Source organism: Argopecten irradians, chromosome 2 (assembly GCF_041381155.1).
Source record: "Argopecten irradians isolate NY chromosome 2, Ai_NY, whole genome shotgun sequence".
Taxonomy (NCBI): Eukaryota; Metazoa; Mollusca; class Bivalvia; order Pectinida; family Pectinidae; genus Argopecten; species Argopecten irradians.
The window spans coordinates 30,874,561-30,900,662 of NC_091135.1; the positions used below are offsets into that span (position 1 = coordinate 30,874,561).

At 35.8% G+C, this 26,102-nt stretch overlaps 1 protein-coding gene across 1 annotated transcript; it reads right to left on the reverse strand.

Annotated features, from left to right (window-relative positions):
• Nucleotides 1–1,613: 1,613 nt before the first annotated feature.
• Nucleotides 1,614–22,979, reverse strand: LOC138315127 (syntaxin-16-like). The gene is made up of 8 exons (XM_069255892.1): nucleotides 22,533–22,979; nucleotides 22,170–22,264; nucleotides 20,020–20,072; nucleotides 17,912–18,018; nucleotides 13,095–13,260; nucleotides 10,039–10,151; nucleotides 9,483–9,626; nucleotides 1,614–8,001 (listed from the first exon to the last, which is right to left on the reverse strand). The coding sequence occupies exons 1-8, from the start codon at nucleotides 22,611–22,613 to the stop codon at nucleotides 7,819–7,821; spliced, it is 942 nt and encodes a 313-aa protein (XP_069111993.1). The 5' UTR covers nucleotides 22,614–22,979; the 3' UTR covers nucleotides 1,614–7,818.
• Between the last annotated feature and the right edge of the window lie 3,123 nt (nucleotides 22,980–26,102).

Genomic DNA, 26,102 nt, shown 5'->3' on the forward strand with positions numbered 1-26,102 from the left:
CAAAGAAAGCACTGTATGCATTGTATACCAAAATTAGAAACGTTCCATTATCAATAGATTTACAATTGAAATTATTTGACTCACTTGTATCCCCTATTTTGTTGTATGCCTGTGAAATCTGGGGATTTGAAAATGTAAGCATTATTGAGAAAATTCATTTGCAATTTTGTAAAAAAATTCTTCATGTTCGAAACAGTACTCCTAATTTTATGGTTTATGGAGAACTTGGTAAATTTCCCTTAGAAATTGAAATCAAGGTACGGATGTTAATGTTTTGGCACAAAGTAATTACAGGGGGAGATAAACTCTCCAGTGTATTTTATCGCCTTACATTAAGAATGCAAGAAAACGATACTACAGAATTTAAGTGGCTTGGGCATATAAAGTCACTCCTTAATGACACAGGTTTTAACAATTTATGGGCATTTCAAAATACATGTACGATGAATAGAGCTTTGTTTAAAAACTTGCTAAAACGACGTTTATGTGATCAATATATTCAAAATTGGTATTCTATTCTTGAAACACATCGTCTCGCGGACAATTCTACTCAACCTTTAAAAAGCAGTTTAAACTTGAACCATATTTAGTAAAGCTTGATTTCAAAGAACGTGTTATTATTAGTAAATTTAGAACCTCGAATTTAAAATTCCCTATTGAAACTGGAAGATGGGCTGGTATACCGCGTGATAACCGTATTTGTTTACTATGTAATAACGGTATTGGAGATGAATATCACTACTTATTTCAATGTAGTAATGCAAGTGTAACTAATAATAGACATAAATATATTCCACAATACTATTATACAAATCCAAGTTTATTAAAAATGGGAGGCATGTTTGAAATCTGTAATCGAACTCTATTAACGAGAGTGAGTTATTTTCTTAAACAAATAGAACAGTTATGTATTTTAAATTGATCAAAAAGTACAGTGTACTGGTTACATACACCTGCATTTATATTACTTGCATGTTTGTTATTACTTCTTATTATGCTGTGATATAGCTGATTATATATGTTATACGATATAGCATCGAATATACAATTGTATAACTACTACATGTATATGTTCAATCTATTTATACTCTGTATACAGTATTAAGCGTTCAAGTTCTATTAAAGCTAAAAGTATGAACTTAAGTAAAATTGAAATATATTTAGAGGTTATGCAGTTGTATTATACTGCTATGGCTACGCTAAAGGTCAATGATATGAAGTATTAAACATATACCATTATAATATTAAAATATTGATATGGTTGTTGTTCATACTACAATCATACATAACTAACGATGACCATGCATTATACTCACCAATGTACGTAAAATATTTCATACACCGATATGTACGCTTGAGTGTATTATGTTCACACTGTACTATCAATTACCCTGTCTGTCATGTATGTTTTGTATAAATTGACCTCTTGTGGCACACAAAGGTGTGCCCAGAGTGTATTAATAAAATCTGAAATCTATATGTCATTCTTTGAGTCAGTACATTGTATGTGCCGTTTGTGTTACTTTGTCTACAGCTTTCATTATCGTAACCATGTCTAATAAAGGACACATTTCATTCCAGCCTTATGAGCTATGAAGTAAACTCCAAAGATATTACAGTGTTATTATTTTTTATTGTTTTCTTTGTTTTTAATTTAATATCTTATATACATAATATGTTGAACATACACATATGAACCACATTATAAATACCCATCTGTATCACACATCACGACCTTCAGAGGTCAACATAACACAATTTAAATGTATTTTAAAATATCACTTAACTCACAGATACTGTTCATGATTGTCTGTTTTACAAATAGACTTCATCTAAATAAAATAAACTTAAAAGAGTTGCTACATTGTAATGAAGTTACCAAAGTTCCACACGGAACACATGATACACTCAGGAATGTGGTACCCAGTAGTAAGTAATACCAGTGGGAATGGTAAAGTTAGTGTTGCAACATGTACCAGTATTTACTGTAGTATTTACAGTATATTCACTTGTGGAATTAATACTTTATAAGTTGTATATACATGTACCAGTACTGAACTGTATGTACTAGTATTGAACTGTATGTACTAGTATTGAACTGTATGTACCAGTATTTTACTGTAGTATTTACAGTGTACTTAATTGTGGAACTAGAACACTGACATTAAAGGGCCCCACTCAATGATTAGAAAATGACTGATGACAATATAGTACAAGAGATCTCAGAGGATCTTGGCGCCTACCAAAGAATGATCTTTGTCGGACAAAGGAAAGAGGTATCTTTTCTCTGCTTTTTAACTTTAAATATCAAAATCCAAGATGGCTGCCTGTTGGCCATCTTGTTGATAGATACATGTAGGTACCAAAACGCCATATGCACACTTAGGGTCCTAGGAAAAATTGAGACAGATCCAAACAGTATTTTCTGAGAAAAAGAGGTAACAATGTTCAACTACCTAAATCCAAGATGTCTGCCTGTTGGCCATCATGTTGACTGTTTAGTCCCAATATGCAATATGCACAACACTATAGGGAACCTACATATGCATTTTAGACAGATCCCTTTGTTACTTTGTAAGAAATAGCTGTAACCATTTTCAACTGTCAAAAGGGTGATCAAGTGGTGTAGTGGTTAAGCCGCTCGACTTTCACCTCGTTGGCCAGGGTTTGACCCCCACACAGAAGTAAAGAGTTGAGGGGTCACCTGCCTGATCACGTGGGTTTTTTCCTGGCACTCCAGTTTCCTCCCACTCAGACCCCTCGCGCACTTATATTTGGGCTATCGAAAGTGATTTGCACCAGTTGTATAACTTGTTTAATTATCAAAATCCAAGATGGCTGCCTGTCGACCATTTTGTTGACAGATCAGATACAAAACAGATTATTCCTAACTAGGGTCGTTAGGGAACCTACCTATGAAATTTGAGAAAGATTCCTTCAGCACTTTCCTTGTTAACAAATTGGTCCAAAAATACAATATACACAACTAGGGCATATGGGGAACCTAAATATGAAATTGAAAAAGTTCCCTTCAGTCCTTTCCAAGAAATAACGGTAACAATCCTTAACTATCAAAATCCAAGATGGCGACCTGACAGGCAATCTTGTAGCCAAATTGGTCCCAAAATGCAATAAGCACATCCAGGATCCTAGGGGAACCTACCTATAAAATTTGAGATGGATCCCTTCAGTACTTTTTGAGAAATAGCGGTAACAAACTTCAACTATCAAAATTCAAGATGGATCCCTGTCATCCATCTTGTTGACCAATCGGTCCCAAAATGCAATATGTGGAACTAGGGCCCTAGGGGAGCGTACATATGAAATTTGAGACAAAATCCTTTCAGTACTTTCTGAGAAATAGTTGTAACAAGAAAAACAGACAGACAGAGGGAAGGACAGACAGACAGACGGACAACCTGATTACTATAGGGCACCCGCATTTCGATGCGGGGCCCTAATGAATAATGTATAAGTTGTATGTACCAGTATTGTACTGTATTTACAGTGTAAGTACTTGTGGAATTAATACTGTATAATTCATTAGTATTTACTGTGGAATTAAAGTTGTTATACTGCAGTAACAGCAGTAGCTATGAAGCTTGTACCAATGAAATTAGTTCTGTAGTAACTCTGTAGAATTGGTAATTTGGAAGTTATGTAGCATTGGAACAAATTGAAAATTTGAAGCCTTGAACATTATGTTTGTAAAATGCTGTAAAATGCATAAACGATTACTGTAAACCAACTATCATTCACATACGATTTACTTTTGCAAATTTCACGATCCAAGTAAATTCACGAAAGTTTAAGTTTAATTAATATCGACATTATCTATACTGATAGGAATCTGCAAATATTTAACTTCACGAACTTATTTTGAATGGAAATCGCAAAATTTAGTAGCCGCGAAAGGTAGTTGGTTCACAGTAATTTGAGCATTATGAATGAGCTATTTTCTCAATGGAAATAAATGAACTATTGATGATATAAGGAATGTTTGACTTATATAAAATAACTTTCTAACTATTGACTGTACATACAGTTGTTTTGAATTTGAGAATAATGGCTAATGTCCTGCAGTTAAAGGAAAATTGACTTGGTCACACACAGTGATCATTTTTTCTACAAATCACAAAAGTTTTAACCCACAAAAATAAATGGCTACCTTATTAAAAACCTTTCTATGGAAGAATGACATCTTTTTCAGCAACAGTTACCGTAATCACCATATTTATATTTATTCTATGTGTACACCCTAATTAATCCAGCTACATTTAGACTACCGGTAATGACTAGGATAATTCACATTTTTATCTCCACAACTTATATCACATGACACATGTAGATATACATGTACCTTAATTAAGTTCAATTATGTCTTTCTCATAAAATTCAACATTTATTCACGAACACGTCCCCTTCTCACGACAGATAATCTGGAAAACATCTCCTTTTCATAAAAGTATACCTTCACACGACTGATAACCTGGAAAACATCTCCTTCTATTAAAAGTATACAAGTGGTTGACAACTGAAATTTTTTCACTTTCAAAGAATTTACCGTCATATTCCTTAAAATAATATAATGAGATGTTACCCTTGGTGAGGTAAGATGGCATTTTTAATCATTCAAAAAGATTCAGTAGAAGAATTTTCCTGATAATTTTTAAATCAAACAAGATATTTATAAAAAAAACCAGAAGTCTCTTAAAGTTCATAGCTAATACCTGGTATCAATTTCCTCCAAAGAAAATTCCCCGACATTTTCGATATTATATAGTATATGAATATGTATGTTGACATCTCACTTTCTACATTCAATAATTCATCATGCCCCCCTTTGTTAGACTACTGTTAGATCTTGCATGACTTTACATTCCTTCTCATTTGATTGTTGTACATCATCAGGTGGACATATTGATAGAAATATAGTTGTTAGTTCAATTTCGTTCTCCAGCAAATTCTACTAGCTCGTAAATACTTTGGCAATGCCTGTAGTAGGTTACAAGCTCTAAATACAAGAGGCCCATGGGCCTTTACAGTCACCTGAGTTCAGATACAGAATGAAACAAAGACATATAAACACTATATATTGGCCCATCAGGCCCTTGAAGTCGGTCAGTGATTTTATAAATTTAATTTTCTAATCTATGAAGATTATTTGGTTCCATCAAATTTGTGAATTCAGATGAAGATTTTTGAAATTTTAGCCATTTTGACCCTTTTTGAACCAGCCCCTCGGGCCCCTGGGGGTTGGGGGGACCAATATGGATATGGTGTTAAAATGCTATTTCAGACTAATAATTCTAAACCAGTTTGACTCATTTCCTATTAAAACTAAGCAAATACTAAATTTTCAAAAATGTGTTTTCCTATGTAAGCTATAGTAAATTTGACCCCCTCTCCAAGGGAAAATCTGAGATCCCAGGGCCATGAAATTCACAATTTTTGTAAAGGGTTTTAATACCTTTCAATCTATGAAGAGTATCTGGTTCCATCAAATCTGTGAGATTTTTGAAATTTTAGTCAATTTTTACCCCTTTTGGCCCCTCCAAGAGCCCCTTGGGGTTGCGGGTCATATAATTCACAATATTGATTGACCTTTGGTCATAGAAGGTTTCTGCAAAATTTCAATAAATTTGGTTCAGCGGTTTAGGAGAAGAAGTCGTAAATGTAAATTGTTTATCTTTGCATGGCCGACGACGGCGGACAAAAGGCGATCAGAATGAATTGAATGGTCATCAAATATGCATCCTTGCTAACAAGGGATTACAGTCACTTATGAAGCCTACACATGTGTATAGATACCATAAGTGACTGTAACCCCTGGATATCAAGGATTTCCTATATTAACAATAGTGGGTGCGAGTTTCACACAAACTTTGATCCTGTACAGTACATGGTTTTGTGACACCATATCAGATTATATGTGATACTATGAATATCTGAACATAAATATGTCTTTTGTTTGCTTATGTCAGCATACAAATCAATTTTACAAATCTCCCTTAATATTCACAGACGTGATCAACTAATATATCTGTTTACACGTATCCTGCATCTGATAGCATTAAACAAGCCATAAATTGCATCACTTCCTCTCTCTCAAGATGTCAAAATGTTCTTGTACAACACTGATATTTCTCTCAATTGTTAATGACAACAATTAGTAAGACTGTCACACAGAATCTAATTCATTTGACTTTCTCAAGTCGCATACAGTAACACATGGACCTTGTTCTTCACTGAAAGGTGTATTCTTGACTAAAATACTAACAGGTTTACAATATTAAGATATTAAATTTTTAAACCTTCAAACCATGGAAACCATGGTAAAACTTCACAGCCTCAGACACACAAATTTTGGTTGGAGACAAACAGTACATCATATCAAACAGGGGCTCCAGATTTTATAACTTTATGGAAATATTTTTGGTTCAACAGCACAGAAAAAGTGATGTTTGGAGAAGTTTGGTGTAAGCAAAATCATTAATTTTACATATTTGATACCCTGAATTATTAAAAATTTTAAAAACCACATATGCTTAAAATGCACATTTTAAAGTTTGATATCATAATTCTAATTTTGTTATGTCACTCAAAATTTAATGTACATCTCAATAAAGATATTTTGGAAATAGATGAAATATTGCAGTTTACAGTATTATAGTTTATCTGTTTGTAACATGGAAAAATCAGTGAACATAAAGAAGTAATTCTCCAGCACAGCGGCATGATCCAGATGCAACACTTCATAACATATATATTGATTCACTATGTGGAATAATGATGAATTGAATGAACACATGTAACAGTTGTGTATATCTAAATTAATAGACCTTTACAAATATTTCGTCCAGTTTAGCATTAAATCATCAATATAATATGTGAGCACTTTGTGTCATCAAAACTTCACAAAGTTTTTCTAACTCTCTGCTCAGCTCTTCATTGAAATATAATATATAGATCTATGTGTATGTAAATACCATACATTAAATACCTAGATCACAGATCTGATCAAATGAATACCCTCTGGTGTAAAAGTATAAATCACCTAAAGTATATTTAAACAAGCAGGTTTCACTCAGTATTGATAAAATGTTTAATATCATATCTGTGTAATACCAGATTTTAACCTGACAACAAAATACTGTAAGTGTGACTCCTTTTTACAGTTAATTTGCTGGTAATGTGCACTCGTCATGATGTACATTCCTATAAAATAACTCTTTGTCAGTATGTATGTAGGAGACAAACTCCTTCATAGTGATAAAGCAAACAAAAAACAGTGGATTTAAATTTGTTTTTAGGACAAACTTGATCTGAATCTGACGTTTTAAAACCTATTTTAAGGCAGAAGGATAATTTTAGACTAGCTTGAACTTGAGGAAACTTTGAAACTGCAAAAAGATGTTTACATGCGAGACAATGACAAATGAAGAGAACTGTCTATAGGCTATCTTGATTCTACAGATCAGATGACTTCACAATTTCATTAAAACAGAGCATTTGTACACCATTCATTACAGACATGTAACATACTACCAGCATCAGGAATAGACATCAACCCCACAGAAATGTTGAAGTAAAATTATCACAATATTGCCAGCAGATCAACACTTGATAAAAATGTATCCTAGCATTATAAACATATCTTTCTCTTCAAAAGAAAAGAAAAAAGCAAAGTCACTTTAGTTAGAGCTGATGAGTATATAATAGTTCAGATGATGTTTGTTGGTATTAAAAACTTTTCTAGAAATGATTTTTATCAAGTATTTCTCCATTTAACAAAACTAACTAATAAGAGCACTTGCGCTAGCTCTTAACTCCAATGAGTACGATAATTAAGATAATTATTAACACAGCTAGTATCACAATACACAACATCTTGCGGTTTTTCTTCTGGTATTTCTCAGCTTTTTGTAACTGCTGAAGTCCTTTTTCCACCTGTACACTTGCATGTTCTACATTATAGTCTATACGATCTAGCACAGTTCCCTGAAACAGAAAACCAATGTAGTTGGTACATTGTCATAGGTACAAGTGAATATGCATCAATGTCATTGCACTTCTTCCTTTTTTCTGTGACTTTTACAGACAAAACAGCTCCTGTAGTAGGAGTAATATTTAGGAATTGAGCAGTAAAATCTGCATCACGCAGAATTCTTTTTAAAGTAATATTGATCTTCATGTATCTAGTCACTAATGTAATATGAGGTTTTTTCATGAACAGACACATCAACAAATCTATCAGAATATCATAGTATGGAAAACAACATGACAGATCACTTTTAAAAACTTAAAATCTGACCATTTGTACAATTATCAGTCAGTACCCCATAAGGATGCTACCAGTCAAAGCTTGTTAAATACAACCAGCAGCTATGGAGAAGAAGTCAATTGTTGATGGACTGACAAACGACGGACGCTGGATGCCACGGTATGGCATAAGCTCACCTTGGTCCTTCGGACCAGGTGAGCTGAAAATTTACAAAATTGTTGCATTTTCATAATAAAATTCATATTTAGGATAGTCACAATAGCCACATCGTTGGAGACCCACGGGTGATCGCACTACACTACGCTACACTCATCACCCGTGGGCAAACTCCAGGTAAAATCGTCGTAGGTAATTTATATGCATGAAGAATTTGATTGGTTCCAGACGTTTTTGCGATGGGATTTCATCCAATCAGAGTAAGGGTTATGTACAGTATACGGCAACACAACAAAGTTGGCCAACACTTGCACCTGGCGAATGTGTGTGTATGGGCCAGGTAAACTATGAACAAAAGCGTTGTTAGCTTCGTTCATAGCAGTATAGGACTTTCTTTATTAGGTATTTCTGTAATAATATTATGCTTTATTAGGGCAGAAATAGCTATTTTCATTTGAGTGTTTTATACTAATTGCCTTAATGTTATTAGGTATAAGGTAATAATTAAGGCATACATATGTTGTAGTTAAGAGATAAGAGATAAGAGATCTGTATGATTTGTCCTTGGTCGTTTTTATACAAAACTCACATGTTATTTATGGGCGCCGCCATTTTTTGTTTATCTTCAAGTTAATAAACCACCCTTCATTCTGAAGAGTTCCAAAATATATCGAGTTTTCTAACTGGTCAATTCTAGTATATGAATTAGCATATTTTACGAGGATTTTACGAGGAGTTTGCCGACGGGTGATGAGTGTAGCGTAGTGTAGTGTGATCACCCGTGGGTCTCCGACGATGCCATAGCCACTGCAGCTGCAATGATACACAACCATCATATCTATTGTATCAAGGATGTACTCCATATTTGAATTTCAACAACTGAATCACTAAATAAACAAGTCTGACATATTTAGAGGCTAAAAAGGGCACAAACCATACATAGTGTTCCATGTAAAATGAGCTTTAATTTCAGATCCTATAAACAGATTACGGAGTTACGGAGGGTAAGGAGGTACATATGTGTGCTGTATAAGTTACAAACCTGCTCCACCACCATATGTGACAAGTCACGGAATATTTCATTTAGGTCTTGTATAGACCTCACAACTTGTGTAATTTCTTTTTCTCTCTGTTTCACCAAGGTTGAATTATTATCAACCATCTGTAGTTGTGTAGTTGTGAAACCCTGTTAAAAAAATACAAAAATGAAATAATTGATATTGGGCATTAAATGAAAAGGACTCCTTAAACTTACCAGAATTTAATTCCAAATGTATTGATTTATGTCACATAACTGATTGGTGTTTGGAAATTCATTTGTTAAGGAAAGTTGAGAATTTAACATCAGAGTGGCTGAGAACAACTAGTAGAAGTAGATAAATTCGGTCACACGATCGTTACAAATGTATGAGTTATCTCCCCTTAAACGTAATGATTAAGTTTCATATTCAAGTTTTTAAGTTCATATAAAATTGTATATAAAGACAGGCTGATCACTTATATATGTGACTATAAACATCCATCAGTATACCCAGACATGTGCTGGACATCTTTAGGTGGATTATAGCTGGCCCTCTATATCTGTTAAAATAAAGTACCTTATCAAAACCATCCTCTAGCATCAGGTCTTGTTCCTCAGACATCAGTGCTGAATCTGGTCCTAGATTAGTGTCGAAGAATTCCCTAGATCTTTCTTCCCTGCTTTTTATTTCTGCATTAATGTAAAAAAAATATATTTTGATAGGCATACAAAATGGATGGAATTAAACTTTTCACAAATCCCTTTTATGAGAAATTATTAAGGCTAGACAGGGCACTGCTAATGAACCACTGTCATTTAAAAAGTTAAAACCAAGGTACACCAGTCTTTTATGCAAATAACCGAATTATTTGAATAACCGTTATATATATGTGTGAATAGCTGGAGTCCTCTGTATATAATGAGAGTTTAATAATACCTTGTAATGACAGCTTTGTTTTCCTTAAACATGCTTTCAAAAACTGTATATATCAATGTGTCTTATCCAAAGGCAGACCTAAAACAGAGCCTATCATCCATGTGTAGGTGTGTCACAGTCAGGGAAGATAACTTAGACAAAGGGAAGAAAACTTAACAATTTATCAACCTATCATCCCTGTGTAGGTGTATCTCAGAACAGGGGAGATAACCCAGGCAGAGCATTATATCCCTCTGTAGTCGAGTCTCAACCAGGGGAGATAACCCAAGCAGAGCCTTATACCCCTGTGTAGTTGTGTCTCAGAATAGGTGAGATAACCCAAGCAGAGCCTTATAACCCTGGGTATCCGTGTCTCAACCAGGGGAGATAACCCAGGCAGAGCTTATCATTCTTGCAAAAGTGACATTCTCTACAAACAAGAGATCCCAGAGGGATCTTGGCGCCCACCTAAGATTGATCTATGTCTGACAATTGACAGATGGATCTTTTCTCTACTTTTCAAACTTTTAAAACAGATCACTGCAGTACTTTCTTATAAATAGCTGTAACAAACTTCAACTACTAAAATTCAAGATGGCGGTCTGGCGGCCATCTTTAAACAAGGTCATCAAAATGCAATACGCGCAACTAGGGCCCTAGGGGAACCTACATAAGAAATTTGAGAATGATCCTTTCAGTACTTTCTGAGAAATAGCGATAACAAACTTTAACTATCAAAATCCAAGATGGCTGCCTGGCAACCATCTTGTTGATCAATTGGTCCCAAAATGCAATATGCACAACAAGAGCCCTAGGGTAACCTACAGATGAAATTTGAGAATGATCCCTTCAGTACTTTCTGAGAAATAGCGATAACAATCTTATACTATCACAAGAGATACCAGAGGGATCTTGGCGCCCACCAAAGAATGATCTATATCTGACAAAGAAAAGATGGATCTTTTCTCTACTTTTTAAACTTTTTCAAACATACTACATATAAAATTTGAGACAGATCGCTTCAGTACCTTTTGAGAAATAGCGGTAACAAACTTCAACTATCAAAATCCAAGATGACTCCTTGGCGGGCATCTTGTTGATCAATCTGTCCCAAATCACATTATGCACAACTAGGGCCCAAGGGGAACCTACATGTGAAATTTGAGAAAGATCCTTTCAGCACTTTCTGAGAAATAGCAATAACAAACTTTAACTATCAAAATCCAAGATGGCTGCCTGGCAACCATCTTGTTGACCAATCGGTCCCAAATCACAATATGCACAACTAGGGCCCTAGGGGAACCTACATATAAATTTTGAGACAGATCCCTTCAGTACTTTCTGAGAAATAGCGATAACAAACTTTGAATAACAAAATCCAAGATGGCTGCCTGGCGGCCATCTTGCTAACCGATCGGTCCCAAAATGTAATATACACAACTAGGTCCCTAGGGGAACCTACATATGAAATTTGAGACAGATCCCTTTAGTACAATCTTAGAAATAGCCATAACAAACTTTAACTATCAAAATCCAAGATGGCGGCCTGGCGGCCATCTTGTTCACCGTTTGGTCCAAAAATGCAATATGCACAACAAGGGCCCTAGGGGAACCTACATATTAAATTTGAGAAAGATCCCTTCAGCATTTTATGAGAAATGGGGATATCAAACCTTAACTACCAAAATCCAAGATGGCCGCCTGGCGGCCATCTTGTTTTTCCTATCAGCCTCAAAATCTGTATGGCACAAATAGGGACCAAGGGTAACCTCCATGTGAAGTTTGAACAAAATTCCTTCAGTAGTTCTCAAGAAATATCGGTAACAAACTTCAACTGCCAAAATCAAAGATGTCTGCCTGGCCGTCATCTTGTTTTTCCGATCAGCCTCAAAATCTGTATGGCACAACTAGGGACCAAGGGTAACCTCCATGTGAAGTTTAAACAAAATCCCTACTGTAGTTCTCAAGAAATATAGATAACAAACCTCAACTGCCAAAATCAAAGATGGCTGCCTGGTGGCCATCTTGTTTTTCCGATCAGCCTCAAAATCTGTATGGCACAACTTGGGACCAAGGGTAACCTCCATGTGAAGTTTGAACAAAATCCCTACTGTAGTTCTCAAGAAATATCGATAACAAACTTCAACTGCCAAAATCAAAGATGGCTGCCTGGCGGCCATCTTGTTTTTTCCGATCACCCTCAAAATCTGTATGGCACAACTAGGGACCAAGGTAACCTCCATGTGAAGTTTGAACAAAATCCCTTCAGTAGTTCTCAAGAAATATCGATAACAAACTTCAACTGCCAAAATCAAAGATGGCTGTCTGGCGCCCATCTTGTTTTTCCGATCAGCCTCAAAATCTGTATGGCACAAATAGGGACCAAGGGTAACCTCCATGTGAAGTTTGAACAAAATCCCTTCAGTAGTTCTCAAGAAATATCGATAACAAACTTCAACTGCCAAAATCAAAGATGGCTGCCTGGCCGCCATCTTGTTTTTCCGATCAGCCTCAAAATCTGTATGGCACAAATAGGGACCAAGGGGACCCTCCATGTGAAGTTTGAACAAAATCCCTGCAGCAGTTTTCAAGAAATAGTGATAACAAGCATTGTTTACGGACGGACGACGGACCACGGACCATGGACGCAGGGCGATTTAAATAGCCCACCATCTGATGATGGTGGGCTAAAAAGTAATGACTGTTCATTTACTTACTGCGAAGATAGGCTGACTGACTTTTACGGAAGTTAGTGGACATATCTTGTAGAGTTCTGATGAGAGAGGAGAGAATGTTAGAAGATAACTGCTTCTCATGCTTTGTACCGCTGTGGCTGCTGCGGGAGTTTATTTGATGAACAATCCTTTGGCAACGTGAAAACATCTAAAAAAAAGAAGAAGATATTCTCAAAAAAAAAAAAAAAAAAAAGTGGAAAAAGACAATAAATCATCTGAATTTAAAAACTAACCTGTAAGGATGAATCTGCAAAAGGTTTTGATGATGGTTGATAAACTGAATTTGGCAAAGAGATAACAATGAATCATTTAAAAACTATGTGATTGTGTTGCTAAGACTAAAGTTATTAGATGTTCTTCCATACATTACCTGTGTAATCTCCCAGGTAGAGTTATGTAGGTGATAAACCAGTAACTAACTAACCTATACATTACCTGTGTAATCTCCCAGGTATAGTTATGTAGGTGATAAACCAGTAACTAACTAACCTGTACATTACCTGTGTAATCTCCCAGGTAGAGTTATGTAGGTGATAAACCAGTTACTAACTAACCCATACATTACCTGTGTAATCTCCCAGGTAGAGTTATGTAGGTGATAAACCAGTTAATAACTAAGCCATACATTACCTGTGTAATCTCCCAGGTAGAGTTATGTAGGTGATAAACCAGTTACTAACTAACCTGTACATTACCTGTGTAATCTCCCAGGTAGAGTTATGTAGGTGATAAACCAGTTACTAACTAACCTATACATTACCTGTGTAATCTCCCAGGTAGAGTTATGTAGGTGATAAACCAGTTACTAACTAACCTATACATTACCTGTGTAATCACCCAGGTAGAGTTATGTAGGTGATATACCAGTTACTAACTAAGCCATACATCACCTGTGTAATCTCCCAGGTAGAGCTATGTAGGTGATAAACCAGTTACTAACTAACCCATACATTACCTGTGTAATCTCCCAGGTAGAGTTATGTAGGTGATAAACCAGTTAATAACTAAGCCATACTTTACCTGTGTTATCTCCCAGGTAGAGTTATGTAGGTGATAACCAGTTGCTAACTAACCTATACATTACCTGTGTAATCTCCCAGGTAGAGTTATGTAGGTGATATACCAGTTACTAACTAACCCATACATTACCTGTGTAATCTCCCAGGTAGAGCTATGTAGGTGATAAACCAGTTACTAACTAAGCCATACATTACCTGTGTAATCTCCCAGGTAGAGTTATGTAGGTGATAAACCAGTTAATAACTAAGCCATACATTACCTGTGTAATCTCCCAGGTAGAGTTATGTAGGTGATAAACCAGTTAATAACTAACCTGTACATTATCTGTTTAATCTCCCAGGTAGAGTTATGTAGGTGATAAACCAGTTAATAACTAACCTATACATTACCTGTGTAATCTCCCAGGTATAGTTATGTAGGTGATAAACCAGTTACTAACTAAGCCATACATTACCTGTGTAACCTCCCAGGTAGAGTTATGTAGGTGATAAACCAGTTACTAACTAACCTGTACATTATCTGTTTAATCTCCCAGGTAGAGTTATGTAGGTGATAAACCAGTTAATAACTAACCTGTACATTACCTGTGTAATCTCCCAGGTAGAGTTATGTAGGTGATAAACCAGTTTACTAACTAACCTGTACATTACCTGTGTAATCTCCCAGGTAGAGTTATGTAGGTGATAAACCAGTTACTAACTAACCTATACATTACCTGTGTAATCTCCCAGGTAGAGTTATGTAGGTGATAAACCAGTTACTAACTAAGCCATACATTACCTGTGTAATCTCCCAGGTAGAGTTATGTAGGTGATAAACCAGTTACTAACTAACCTATACATTACCTGTGTAATCTCCCAGGTAGAGTTATGTAGGTGATAAACCAGTTACTAACTAAGCCATACATTACCTGTGTAATCTCCCAGGTAGAGTTATGTAGGTGATAAACCAGTTACTAACTAACCTATACATTACCTGTGTAATCTCCCAGGTAGAGTTATGTAGGTGATAAACCAGTTACTAACTAACCTATACATCACCTTGTGTAATCTCCCAGGTATAGTTAGGTAGGTGATAAACCAGTTACTAACTAACTAACCTATACATTACCTGTGTAATCACCCAGGTAGAGTTATGTAGGTGATATACCAGTTACTAACTAAGCCATACATCACCTGTGTAATCTCCCAGGTAGAGTTATGTAGGTGATAAACCAGTTACTAACTAACCTATACATTACCTGTGTAATCACCCAGGTAGAGTTATGTAGGTGATATACCAGTTACTAACTAAGCCATACATCACCTGTGTAATCTCCCAGGTAGAGCTATGTAGGTGATAAACCAGTTACTAACTAACCTATACATTACCTGTGTAATCTCCCAGGTAGAGTTATGTAGGTGATAAACCAGTTACTAACTAACCTATACATTACCTGTGTAATCTCCCAGGTAGAGTTATGTAGGTGATAAAACCAGTTACTAACTAACCTGTACATTACCTGTGTAATCTCCCAGGTAGAGTTATGTAGGTGATAAACCAGTTACTAACTAACCTATACATTACCTGTGTAATCTCCCAGGTAGAGTTATGTAGGTGATAAACCAGTTACTAACTAACCTATACATTACCTGTGTAATCTCCCAGGTAGAGTTATGTAGGTGATAAACCAGTAACTAACTAACCTATACATTACCTGTGTAATCTCCCAGGTAGAGTTATGTAGGTGATAAACCAGTTACTAACTAACCTATACATTACCTGTGTAATCTCCCAGGTAGAGTTATGTAGGTGATAAACCAGTTAATAACTAAGCCATACTTTACCTGTGTAATCTCCCAGGTAGAGTTATGTAGGTGTATAAACCAGTTACTAACTAAGCCATACATTACCTGTGTAATCTCCCAGGTAGAGTTATGTAGGTGATAAACCAGTTACTAACTAAGCCATACATTACCTGTGTTATCTCCCAGGTAGAGTTATGTAGGTGATAAACCAGTTACTAACTAACCTATACATTACCTGTGTAATCTCCCAGGTAGAGTTATGTAGGTGATAAACCAGTTAATAACTAAGCCATACTTTACCTGTGTAATCTCCCAGGTAGAGTTATGTAGGTGATAAACCAGTTACTAACTAACCTGTACATTACCTGTTGTAATCTCCCAGGTAGAGTTATGTAGGTGATAAACCAGTTAATAACTAACCTATACATTACCTGTGTTATCTCCCAGGTATAGTTATGTAGGTGATAAACCAGTTACTAACTAACCCATACATTACCTGTGTAATCTCCCAGGTAGAGTTATGTAGGTGATAAACCAGTTACTAACTAACCTATACATTACCTGTGTAATCTCCCAGGTAGAGTTATGTAGGTGATAAACCAGTTACTAACTAACCTATACATTACCTGTGTAATCTCCCAGGTAGAGTTATGTAGGTGATAAACCAGTTACTAACTAACCTGTACATTACCTGTGTAATCTCCCAGGTAGAGTTATGTAGGTGATAAACCAGTTACTAACTAACCTATACATTACCTGTGTAATCTCCCAGGTAGAGTTATGTAGGTGATAAACCAGTTACTAACTAACCTATACATTACCTGTGTAATCTCCCAGGTAGAGTTATGTAGGTGATAAACCAGTTACTAACTAACCTATACATTACCTGTGTAATCTCCCAGGTAGAGTTATGTAGGTGATAAACCAGTTACTAACTAAGCCATACATTACCTGTGTAATCTCCCAGGTAGAGTTATGTAGGTGATAAACCAGTTACTAACTAACCTATACATTACCTGTGTAATCTCCCAGGTAGAGTTATGTAGGTGATAAACCAGTTACTAACTAAGCCTATACATTACCTGTGTAATCTCCCAGGTAGAGTTATGTAGGTGATAAACCAGTTACTAACTAACCTATACATTACCTGTGTAATCTCCCAGGTAGAGTTATGTAGGTGATAAACCAGTTACTAACTAACCTATACATTACCTGTGTAATCTCCCAGGTAGAGTTATGTAGGTGATAAACCAGTTACTAACTAACCTATACATTACCTGTGTAATCTCCCAGGTAGAGTTATGTAGGTGATAAACCAGTTACTAACTAACCTATACATTACCTGTGTAATCTCCCAGGTAGAGCTATGTAGGTGATAAACCAGTTACTAACTAACCCATACATTACCTGTGTAATCTCCCAGGTAGAGTTATGTAGGTGATAAACCAGTTACTAACTAACCTATACATTACCTGTGTAATCTCCCAGGTAGAGTTATGTAGGTGATAAACCAGTTAATAACTAAGCCATAAATTACCTGTGTAATCTCCCAGGTAGAGTTATGTAGGTGATAAATAAGTTAATAACTAAGCCATACTTTACCTGTGTAATCTCCCAGGTAGAGTTATGAAGGTGATATACCAGTTAATAACTAAGCCATACATCACCTGTGTTATCTCCCAGGTAGAGTTATGTAGGTGATAAACCAGTTACTAACTAACCTATACATTACCTGTGTAATCTCCCAGGTAGAGTTATGTAGGTGATAAACCAGTTACTAACTAACCTATACATTACCTGTGTAATCTCCCAGGTAGAGTTATGTAGGTGATAAACCAGTTAATAACTAAGCCATACTTTACCTGTGTAATCTCCCAGGTAGAGTTATGTAGGTGATAAACCAGTTAATAACTAAGCCATACATTACCTGTGTAATCTCCCAGGTATAGTTATGTAGGTGATATACCAGTTAATAACTAAGCCATACATTACCTGTGTAATCTCTTGAGTTTGTATTTCTATAGCGTGTTCCTCCTGAATGCTGTCATCTAGCGTTGGCCGATTTAAGTGTTTGTCATGTAATGTTGCAAGTTCTTTCACTAAAAATGGAAATTTACAAATAAATTTATCAAACAACATTTATTTTATTTTGCTTGATCAAGTACACATTGTAACCATATTAAGTAATTAGCTATCTTTGGCATAAATAACAAATCAAATATACATCACAGCAAATTTAATATAAACTAATGCAGTAATATATACTATAAAATAAACCAAAGGATACAGAATTCTCTTGAATATTTTTATATAATCCAAGCAATGTGAGTAAAGTATAATTAACTGCCTATTAATCCCACCATCTGGTGATTGTGACATCGTATTTTGATGTGATTTTTATTACATCACAATCATTGGAATGTTGAACTAATTAATAGTAAATCATACTTTACCCACATCATTTTGGTATCTCGATGTTAACATATTAAATAGACATGTAGAGATATTCTTATTTTCATACAGGTATACAAAGAATCCTGAATGACATCATATTTACTGTGCACTACATTTTACATGATTTAAGAAATAATCCTTCTTTTTTGGTTTTTGATAGCTATAGTGGATGAACTAAACTATACTGGAATCATCAATGGACATTTCATTTTAACAAATAAGTAGAAACAAGAGGCCCATGGGCCTTAACGGTCATCTGACTATTGGCACAAAACAACAGTCACAGTATGCAGTAGTGGCTAACAATTAAGACAATATAAGGAACTCCTTAGTTGAAGTTTAAGTGTTTGAAATATTTTATGACTTCAATGACCTTATTAAAAGTAGGTAAAGTTGAACAAACTTGGTAGCCCTTCATCCTAGTATGCTACAGGCCCAATATCAGGTTTCTTGGTCTCTTAGTTATTCACAACAAGTTGTTTCAAAATTTTAGTCTATTTGACCCTTGTGACCTTGAATTGTCGTCAAGGTAATTCATTTGAACTATTTGTTTCTACAGATGTTCCATGACAAATATGGTTGTAACCCATTCAAGGATTAACAAGGAGTCAGATTTTAAAGCAGAATTTCACCAAAATTCCACCTTCTGAGAGTCACCCCTCTAGATCTATCCCCAGGGGTCGTACCTAACTCAACTATATAAAATATGATTGTTTTCCCTCAATGATGTTTAACACCAATTATGGTATAATCCACTCAATGGTTAATTATACAAGCAGAAGTAGGATTTTAAAGACAAATTTCATCAAAGTTCCCCTTTTGGAGCCCCTCCCTTAGCTTTCTCCCTAGGGGTCAAACCTAACCCATTTATATAAAATATGATTGTCTTCCCCTAATGATGTTTCACACCAAATATGGTTGTAATCCATAAAAGTGTTAAGGAAAAGTAGAATTTTTAAATCAAAATTTCATCAATGTTTCCCCTTCTGAACCCCGCCCCTCTGTCCCAAGGGGTCAGACCTAACTCATTTATATAAAATATCATTGTCTTCCCCAAATGATGTTTTACATTATAGATGTAATCCACTCAAGGGTTATAATTATTGAGGAGTATGATTTTAATCTATCAAAGTTCCCCCCTTCTGAACCCCGCCCCTCTGTCCCAAGGGGTCAGACCTAACTCATTTATATAAAATATGATTTCATTTCCCAATAATGTTTCACACCAAAAATGGTTGTAATCCAATCAAGGGTTAAGAAGAAGTAGACTTTTGTATGAAATAGTCTTACTCATGACACACGGCGGACAGCGCATGACGACAGATGAAACACGATGACAATAGGTCATCCTGACCTAAAAATATCATTATTTAGTAAATACATTACTATGGTAAATATATAGGGAAATTTATATTAATGATAATCATTCAATTAATAAAACTGTAAATAACTGATTAATTAAACATTGATTAATATTAAGTTTACCAAAACAACACTAAAGAATATTTCTAATGGAAAAAAAAAATAAGATATTTTTACCACACTTACTTCATAGATTTTGTTTATCCCATTGCTCAATACAGATACAAAATAGAATCAATTTGTTATTTACTTTACCTGATAATCACATTTTTAGTAGTACTTACTTTTTTGTTTGATTCGCGAAATTTCATATTGCACTTCTTCCACATTATCAACCCTTGAAAAAAGGAAAAAGAAATCTGTTAAGGTATATCAAAATCAATTACTCAATAAACAAGTCTCAAACATCTAACTTTACAGTTAAAAAATATGAGTTGTTGTTACAATACTGCCAAAGATTTCTGAATATCTTGGAAGTTGGAGGCTTTGATAGTGTATAGAAGAACAGGGTAACTACATGTTTCCGTCGTGTACCCAAACCAAGAATTAAACCCATGGCCAGACTACAAGCTTAAGATCATGAACAAATCTTGAGTTGAGACTAATTGATTATGCTTTGCAAATGAAAATGTGATTGGTTCAGACTTAACTAATTATTTTTATTAATTATGTCTGTTTTAGACTTTAGCCTGTTGAGGTCGGTCTCCGTGTGAAAAATTATACAGCTGTTCCAACTGAGTCAAAAGATGCACATTCTCTGTCAGCTGAGAGTGACGGAGACAGTATTAAAACACTTTGTACATTGTATAAGTTTAAGCCACACCAATTGCAACATGCTCCTTCAACTCCTCCTGCTTTTCACAAGATCTCCTAAATTTCAAACATATATGCTAGTGGTGTTCCGATTAATCAAGTTCATCAAATATGGTTGGTTTGGGGTGTTTGACCAATTAATCGAGTAAGAAATCTGTAATTGAGTTTCGTCCGAATTGTCGAACATCATGATAAACGAAAGTGTTTGATTAGCCGGTCAGTAAAACATGCAAGACATGTCATAGAAAAATTGTCGAATCAATCGCTTGTATGTGTTTTCCCTCATATCATTTCAAATATCAAGCGCCTAAAAAAATTGAAGAGCACATATGCATACGTAGTAATGTAAACGTTCACAGGAGTATGATTTTATTTGTGAAAACATTAGCGACCTGAGAACATGGCAACATGTGTAGTTTGTACGTTTTCCTGGAAAACATACACGGTCTTTAGTGGGACCAAAGAAAAATATAATCAATTTTAATCAATCATTTATTGGTTACACAAAAATGATGATCGATCATAAAATAGCAACCGATTCTCAACACTAATATATACTGGTACTCTCAATCCACCTTCAGTGCATTATTTAGTTGGGTGCCAATATATAAGAACAGGGAAAAATACACATTCCTGTTGAGTTTACCCCAACGGGGAATCCAACATCTGACATGGAAATTTTTGGCTCTACCGATTAAGCAAAAAACTTTGAAATATCCTCCATTGACAGCTGTGTGACAGAGGCTGTATTAAAAAAAATATGATTAACACTATGTACAATCCACGCTCCTTTTAATTTACAATACAAATATTGCTCAACTAGAACATTATTACCAAATAATTTGCAGATATATGTGTAGTAGAGTAGTACTAGTACAGCTATATGTATGTACATTGTAGTTCTTTAATACCTGCAATTTTTTTTCAGCTCAGTATAAACTTATATTATGAAAACAGCTCTTTGTGCCTCTTGGGTATAAAGTGCAAATCACTTCTAATATAAGGGAATATGTACGTGAAATACGGTATAAGAAAACTGCTATCTTCAACATTTTGGTCTGTACACTGAGAGCTGAAGATTATAAGCTGGTGCCATCTCCAATTCACAGGTGGTAAAAATCACCATGAATATGATGCTTTGCAGTAAAGCTCATTATATTACAGAGCCGTTCACACACACGTGATTCTGATGAACATAAATATTCATCGGACATATACAGAAGCTCAACTACATATATTGCTCTTATTTCCAAACATTCAAGTGACATGGAAGATCGAGATAGTAATTTGATTTCTTTTACTGGAGTGGTCTTTAGGTAAAGAAATATATTCTTGGGTGGTATTCAAATAATAAACTTTCCTACCAGCTTCCAGTATAATCAGCTGACCTAAAATATGGCACATCCTTTACTAAAAAATTTCTTTCTTCTCAAATGGGAGATAGAGTTTGAATACATTTGATAGATAGGAGAAAAAGAATGTAGGGGTAAGACCGTGATTCGAACCCGGGACCTCCGAACACCATGTGAACGTCCCACCGCTGAGCTACCCGGTCACCGATGATCGACCCAGTCCAACACCGCTACACTTAAAAAATGTAAATGTATTTATGGTGCCTTACCATTCTGGAGGTAGTCTTGAAGCCTTTGTGCTGGCAATTCCTAATTCCGGGTCAATCTGACAATTCGACACCAGGGCCATTCTGTCATCAGCCATCTGAATAAATGTTAGATTGGAATAAAATAGACAGTTTCTTTCCCTAGACAAATTCTGTGACAAATCCAGTCATCAATATGCATACATTTAAACAGAAAAGACTAATCTAATTTCTAATACAATGTTCAATTTCAGAAAATGGAGTCCATTTTTTTAGGCAAAAAGATGAAAATACCTACCAACAAGATAATTTTAGACTGATCACTGCACTTTTAATCAGGAATGACAACTGACAAGACCGAGAAGCGTACTAATTTTGGGTACTTACTTGTTCTGAGAACATGTTGCGACTTTGGAGCGCATTGTTCCTCATCAAAATGAACACCTCAGTCAGACTGCGAGTTGCCATCTTTGATAGTTTATGCACAATTTACTAAAATACTATTTTGATTTTTGCCGGGGCTCAGTCGACTGCTTTGTCCGCCATGTTTTTCTTCACGTCATGTTTACCAGTTCCGCAGTGAATAATCGATAAATAATATTCATATATAAAAATAATAAAATATCAACTTCATTTTCTTTGATAATTACTTGTGATTCATAAGGATATCGCACATAAATAAATATGATTATAATAACATTTCATTAATATTTTCTCTTTGGGAGATACTACTCTGGAAAACGGACGTAACGTTTTTCCGGACATGTGTTCTACAGAAGTTACCATTCGATCAGGGCCGTTTTCATCCACGATACTCCAGGGGTTCCGATCACTTACGATCTCTACACCCCTGGACTATCTCATAGTGAAATTGAAGGCAGCTCAACTGAAAATATTTGACCAATCACAGACCAGCAAAGATTTCCTTTGAAGACTACAGAGAGAGCGACGCCCAACTTCAAAGCCACATAGTCAACCACAGTGTACCGTTATACGGTTCTTTTGATGTACATCAAAGGACTAAATTACCTGTTCTGTTCTGTTGCCTCCAGTTTTACGATGAGATAGTCCAGGGGTGTAGAGATCGTAAGTGATCGGAACCCCTGGAGTATCGAGGATGGGCCGTTTTCGTTTATTCGGAACAACCGGTTCGACCGTTTGTAAAAGTCATTATTTCAAGTATAAATCCTGACGGACCTGTAGTTTATGATACAGGCCTGTAAGGGCTTTGTCAAGGCTCGTCTGAAAACAATATAAAATCACCAGGCCCGTCTTTAATTTATAAACGAACAACTAGGTCCAACCAGTCAAACCGCATAATCGAAAACGGCCCTGGTGTCGGTTCAGCCACAGGGATCTGAGAATTAGTTAAGGTTTATTTTAGACGTTTAAGGAGTCAAGATAAAAAAATCGGTAAAATGTGTATTCTACATTACACGGTATACGTAGACGTACGTCACAAACACAACAAAGTTAAAGTCTACTACTGAGACGTACTGCAGTACGTAAAGTGTATCTATCCTATCTATTCTACCATTCAAATCAAATACGGTTATAACATCTTTAAAATCGTTTTCAATAAATGAAAGGTTCAAAGTACCATTAAGTATGCTTGACGAAACACTTTGATGATTTGAATGGCATTGGCTTATACTTAAGGTCACATTGATGTATTTTTTGCTAATTTTATTCACACAACTTGAGAGTTATCTCTCTTCGTCTATAAATTATACATTGCTTAAACTTGCCTGATCCTGATATGTTCCCGACTCGGGACCATGTCAGAATCATTTCAGACAAGTTTCAGTCGAATCACACTGGTAGAACTTGAGAAGAAGGTCAAAATGTGGTGTCAAGATGACGCCTGTGGCGGCCATCTTGGATTTTGGATCGATCCAAAAATATGAACACTTGGTCGGGACCACAGCAGGATAATTTTAGGCAAGTTTCAGTCAAATCGCACCAGAAGAAGTGGAGAGGAAGGTCAAAATTTGAAAAGGTTACGCACGGCGGACGACGACGGAAGAAACAGGGTCATGATCAGGATGACCTACATTCGGGGCAGATGACCTAAAAATCCTTAAATCTTTAATTTACTTCTTGTCAAGTTCTGGAGGTCAGAGACCTGATTTTGGAACTGTAACATGTTGATATAAAGGGTTAGTAAAAGAAAAATTTAAAGTACACGTATTTATAGTATATTGTAGGGCACCCACGATACTCTAGGGTTCCGGTTACTTGAGATCGTAAGTGATCGGAACCCCTGGATCGAGTATCGAGGATGATTGTAGGGCAGGGTCTAAAGGTGTCACATGAACAAAATAAAGTAGGTCAAGAATCTAATATGGCCGCTATGATCCATCCTCGTTTATGATCTCTACATCCCTGGACTATCTCATAGTAAAACTGAAAGCAGCTCAGATGAGAAACTCTGAACCAATAACAGCCCAGCAAAAATTTCCTTTGAAGACTACAGAGAGAGCGATACTCAACTTCAAAGCCATAAATCACCCACAGCGTACCGTTATACGGATTTACCTGTTCTGTTGCCTCCAGTTTTACCATGAGATAGTCCAGGGGTGTAGAGATCGTAAGTGATGCTATGACCTCATTGCCGGTTTTAAACTATTGTCAATTTCTCGTTAAGGGCTCAATGAATTGAATTCATTTTATGATATGTTATGTAGAATAAAAAAAAAGCATAAACAACTTCAAACACTTTTCTGTAAATCGTCAACTTCCAAAATGGTCAAAAGTGCAATTTTTCGAAAATTTTTTTTTTTTTTTTTTAAACTTCTAGAACTTGAAGTTCTAGAAGGCCTATAAACCTAATATTAGGCCTGTAGCATGCTGACATAAATGGCTACCAAGTTTGTTAATATGAATTACCTTGACTTTCATTCAAGTTCACAGGAGCCAAAAATCCTTAAATCTATACTTCTTGTCAAGTTTTGAAAGGCCGATGACGTCACACAAAGGTACATCCGGGCCCTCAAAGGTACAACTCGTATCAGTCTAAGAGAACATTATAATGTGTACATATATCGGAAAAAACCAGTTCTAATGGAAATTAGATCAGTCGGTTTTACTGTGATATGCCTGAAAAGCCCATGGTTGTGACATGTGTGTAGATGTTCAAACTCGCTCGCTGTCCGCCATTACACATTGTGGTCGAACTTCTTGTATGCCGCACCCTGTCCCTTGCTCGTAGAGTAATGCAACTTTTGTCTAGAACTGCTCAAATCGCTCTGACAGTGGTGTGTTTACCTTATTAGGTGAATTGTCTTGCCCAAAAATTATTTTTTCACCTTCGCAGTGGTTATGTAGTTTATTTGTTAAACGTGCGTGACTTTGGCTCGGGTATGGGTACAGCGTCCATATTGTACCTGCTTAATCGTATTGATCAACGATTTGATATTTCAACGATATTAATTAAAATATTAAACAATGACGTGGAATTTGTCAATATTTTATATTATATGTTTCATAAGAAACGTCATCCTCGATACTCCAGGGGTTCCGATCACTTACGATCTCTACACCCCTGGACTATCTCATCGTAAAACTGGAGGCAACAGAACAGGTAATTTAGTCCTTTGATGTACATCAAAAGAACCGTATAACGGTACACTGTGGTTGACTATGTGGCTTTGAAGTTGGGCGTCGCTCTCTCTGTAGTCTTCAAAGGAAATCTTTACGGTTCTTTTGATGTACATCAAAGGACTAAATTACCTGTTCTGTTCTGTTGCCTCCAGTTTTACGATGAGATAGTCCAGGGGTGTAGAGATCGTAAGTGATCGGAACCCCTGGAGTATCGAGGATGAAGAAACGTAGAACAATACATTTATGCCATATTTTGCTTCTTGTTATGTAAAAGAATTAGCCAGAGTGAATTGTCCCTTTAATATGGTGGGCACACAGCCACTTGCGATGTTTGTTTACATTTTATTGTAATAA

Coding starts and splice junctions, on each gene's coding strand:
- LOC138315127 (XM_069255892.1), bottom strand. CDS start 22,613: ATGGCAACTCGCAGTCTGACTGAGGTGTTCATTTTGATGAGGAACAAT. Junction 22,265..22,532: donor GCAACATGTTCTCAGAACAA/GTAAGTACCCAA, acceptor ACATTTATTCAG/ATGGCTGATGACAGAATGGC. Junction 8,002..9,482: donor CACATATGGTGGTGGAGCAG/GTTTGTAACTTA, acceptor TTTCTGTTTCAG/GGAACTGTGCTAGATCGTAT.